This window comes from Protobothrops mucrosquamatus, unplaced genomic scaffold (assembly GCF_001527695.2).
Source record: "Protobothrops mucrosquamatus isolate PMUCROS unplaced genomic scaffold, P.Mucros_1.0 scaffold391, whole genome shotgun sequence".
NCBI lineage: Eukaryota > Metazoa > Chordata > Lepidosauria > Squamata > Viperidae > Protobothrops > Protobothrops mucrosquamatus.
Window position 1 is genome coordinate 576,073 of NW_015386723.1, and position 4,110 is coordinate 580,182.

At 56.5% G+C, this 4,110-nt stretch overlaps 1 protein-coding gene across 1 annotated transcript in view; it reads left to right on the forward strand.

The window, feature by feature from the left end:
- The first annotated feature begins 2,285 nt into the window (after window positions 1–2,285).
- Window positions 2,286–4,110, forward strand: part of FGF18 (fibroblast growth factor 18) — a 138,557-nt gene continuing 136,732 nt past the window's right edge. Inside the window, 3 exon segments of the mRNA XM_015815976.2 lie at window positions 2,286–2,472; window positions 2,475–2,532; window positions 2,902–2,938. Of these exon segments, the coding sequence (XP_015671462.2) occupies window positions 2,286–2,472; window positions 2,475–2,532; window positions 2,902–2,938 (282 nt within the window).

Consider the following 4,110-nt stretch of genomic DNA (forward strand, 5'->3'; position numbering starts at 1 on the left):
GGAAAGATGGGATGATTTCAGGAGCCCACTCAATAAAATGAGGTGGTGTCATGTCTTCCCAACATAGCAGGGTTGGCTTACTATACATAGCCACAGAAAGAGTTCCTCTTGTGTCACATCACAGTATTGATCAAGCTCCCTTTTCTTACTCACAATTTATATTCATGCCAGACCCTACAGGCAATACCAGTGTACTCCTCGCCCTGGCTCCATCTTGTCTCCAGCCTAGGATTTGAACTGGTCAATCCTTCTTGTTCCAGAACAACTAATCGTTCCTGCTTAAACTGATTGGGTTCTACCAGGCAGAGTGAAAAATCATAGTTGTTTCCTATCCCTCTGGGGAAGGCAAGGCCAGATCCATGGTATGTCTTGGAGAAATGATGAGCTTTCTCCCATAGATCACTGGAAGTATGTGTGTACAAGTCACATTGATTGGCCATTGGTCTGAAAGCATTGGCACTCAACAATGATGACCAGGCATTTGGTTAGCATGGGGGGAATCACAGGATGGAAACCACCATCCAGTCAATCTAATTTATGGTGGCCATTCTTTTTATTGAGTTGGGGCCACCTATCCTTATCAAAACTATAGCAGCAGGACATTTGCTCTTCTCATTGCTGATCCCTATTTCTGCCTTGACTGCCTCGGTTCTCAGTGCCATTGTAGTCAATTAACTTCCTCCTAATATGTGCAAATGACAAAGCCTAAGGAACACTGAGACCATCTTTGGGCAGTGTTGGAATAAAGAAGAAAAGGCTATTTAATACCAGTGTAGGTAGCTCAGGACAGCTTAAGTCCCTCTCACTTATGGGCTAGGAACGAGATGAAGGAAACACCACAGGAGACAAGAAACCTCACGTTTGCGCTGTGGTTAGGGGCAGGGGGACTCAGAGGCTTCGATGAATGGTGCTTTAAACTACTAGTAAGAAAAGGTATTCAAGAGACAAGATTCCAAGAGGGCAGGCTGGAAAGAGGATAGAGCAGGGGTAGGCAACCTCGGCTCTTTTATGACTCGTGGACTTCAACTCCCAGAATTCCTGAGTCAGCTATGCTGACTCAGGAATTCTGGGAGTTGAAGTCCACGAGTCATAAAAGAGCCGAGGTTGCCTACCCCTGGGATAGAGCTAGTGAGGAAACATCATACCCCCCCTCCCTCCCTCCCAAGCCTATGTTCTTTTCTTTTTTGATTCTGGATTCCGAAGTGCACTGGCTACTGCAGACAGGGCCTGGGATAAAGGCAAACCGGACAGAACAAAAGTTTCCAGCTAGCCCAACATCACCTTTTCAATTGGGCTGGCATATGTCTGGAAGGCCCATAGGTTGCCAGGGCGGGTAAGGTGCTTCCCCTGCACCGTCGTCGCCCTCTCTTGCTTTTGGAAGGGCAGACTGCCTCTGAGCATGGCCGGTCGACCGGGCCAAACAGCCCGACCGAGAGAGCTCTCTCTCTCTCTCCCCTTCCAAACCGCCCAGCCTCGGCTTCGCTTGTTAGCCGCCCGCTCCCGCGCACCGAAAAGACGGGGGGCCGCCTTGGCTACGCTCGCTTGGTCCCCGAATTGCTGCGGTCGCCTTTGGCTGCCCAGGTGGAGCTCCACACCCCGCCCCGGGACCGGAGGGAGGCGAGGGCCGGCGGCCAGCTGGCTTCTCGCTTGTCCTTCGCCTCCAGCAAGTGCAAGCAGCAGCCAGCACCTCCCTTCGCTTGGCCGACGATGCGCGCTCTCTCGCGCGGTGGGGAGGATGGTGAGAGGAGACAAGAGGGAGACTAAGGCGGAGAAGGCGCTGAAGCGGCGGCGGGGCAAGGCTGGTGGCCCCATTCGGCTTGTCCTTGGCCGAGCCCTTTCCTCTTCCATGCCCTCGCCAGGAACCTGTCCGTCGTCGCCGGGAGGAAGGGGGCCCTTTTGCGCCGACCGGAGGCCGCGCTCGATCCAGAAAAAGGGGAGAAAGGCAGAAAGGGATCCGGGAGCCATCCTCGAGCGCCAAGGGGTCGCAGGGTTGCTCTTTGGTCAAGAGACGGGAAGAATAGGCTGAGAAAAGGGGGGGAGGCGACCGGGAGGAGGAGGGGGGGGGAGGAAAAGCAGGCTTGTTTGCTGACGGTCGGAACTTACTGACAATCAAGCAGGACCTTCGCCGCTCCAGAGATCGGGCGCGAGAGAGGGAGTGAGACACACGCACACCCGCGCGCACACACACAGAGACACACACACCCGCGCGCACACACACACACACACATCCATCCCCAGACCAGGAGGAGGAGAGAGTGGGGGGGGGGGGGAGAAGAGGAGAGCTGATGTCTAAGGGAGTCGCTCGGTGGAGGCAAAGCAGGCAGGCTTTCAACTTCTCCTCACTGCTGCTCAGCGCCAAGCGGGATCGCTGGAAAGCGGCGGAGCTTCATCCCGGAGCGGGACCCTTCCCATGGCCAGCCTGCGGCGGGGGGTTTGACGCCGTTCGCTTGAAGCCACTGGACCGTCCCCCGCCGCCGCTCCACCTCGCTCAGCGATGTCTTCTTATTCCCCGCTCTCCGCCTGCACTTGCCTGTAAGGATAGTGGCGTTTCTCTCTCTTCTCTCCCCCCCCCACCCTCCCGCCCCGGCGCGCGCGCGCGCCTGTGTGTGTGTGTGTGTGTGTGTGTGTCTGCCTGCCTTTGCTTTCTCAAAGTCTCGGTTTGGGTGGTTTGGATCTGTTGCGGTGGCTGAGGGAATTGGGGGTGGGGGGCGAGGGGGGGGCGCGGCGGCGGTTTTCCCCTGAGGAAAACAAAGCGGTCCGGCTCTGACGGTATCAGTCGCGACCGTTATAAACAAAGCCACCCCGCGTGGGTCTGGTCGGGTTGTGTTGTGGTTGTGGTTGTGTTGCCGAAGTTTAACCGTTTCACCACGTCCTCTGATTTTTTCTTGTTTTTCTCCCCAGATGGTTACATTACCTGCTGCTCTGCATCCAAGTCCAGGTAAGCGCCTCGTTCCCCCCCCCCTCCGACTCGTCTCCCCCCCCTCCGTCCTTTTCAGTTCCTCTGAGGCGCCGGCGTGGATTTGGGGCATAACCGAGGAGTCCCCTTTAATAGAGAAGTGCCGCTCCCGTGTAAAGAAAGTCCTGGGCGTTTTGTACAGTCGGGTTTATTCTACCTCCCTGCGGTAAAATCGGCGGGGAATCGCTTGCTCTGCAAAGCCGGCCGCCTCTCGCTCCCCGAGGAGCGCCGGAGCCGCGGTGGAAATCAAAGCACCATCTGCGTTCTCTCTCTCTTCCCCCCCCCCGGAGCCCCTCCGCCCGGCCACCCTTTCCCACCCGGCTGCTGTTGCCTCGTGGACGGCGGGGAGTAGCGAGTGCTGCTTCTGCGGAGGGTCCGAGACTGGCTAAAGAGGTGAGAGGGGAAAAGTTTAGCCGCCGCAAACGTTGGGGAAGGTGCGGGCGGGAGCTTCTGTTCTGGGAGCCCCGGAGGGAGGGAGGGAGGGAGGGGGCGTGCGTGCGTGCCGTTGCGGCTTTGCTCAGCTCGCCCCTGAAAGTGCCGGAGTTTCTTCCTCAGAGTGGGGGGGGCCGGAGGGGAGGGGAGGGAAAGGGGGGGGGGGCAACCGACAATGGAATCGAATGGGCCAAGTTCTTTCCCCCCCCTCTCCGTTTCTTAAGATGAAACCAGCCCGGAAGCGGGAGGCGGGGTGGGAGCTAAGATTGGAAAAGCAACTTCGGAACGCCGCGTTACTCTCCGCGTCTACCTGCCCTTCGGTGTTCGAACCCAGGGGGAGGAACGTGGCGTGAGGAGAATTCAAAAAAAAAAAAAAAGGAAAAGAAAAAGAAAAAGGAAAAAAAAAAAAAAGGGCGGTGGTGGGTACTGTAGTTTGATGGAGTCGATCCCGTTCTTTCCCCTGGTATTCTAATGAGACGGTTTTGGCCGTGCTTTCTTTTTTATTATTATTATTAAGTGTGCGCGCGTCTCTCTCTCTGTGTGTGTGTGTGTGTGTGTGTGTGTGTGAGAGAGAGAGAGACGCGTGCTCTGTGTGTGTGTGTGTGAGAGAGAGAGAGAGAGAGAGACGCGTGCTCTGTGTGTGTGTGTGAGAGACGCGTGCTCTGTGTGTGTGTGTGAGAGAGAGAGACGCGTGCTCTGTGTGTGTGTGTGAGAGAGAGAGA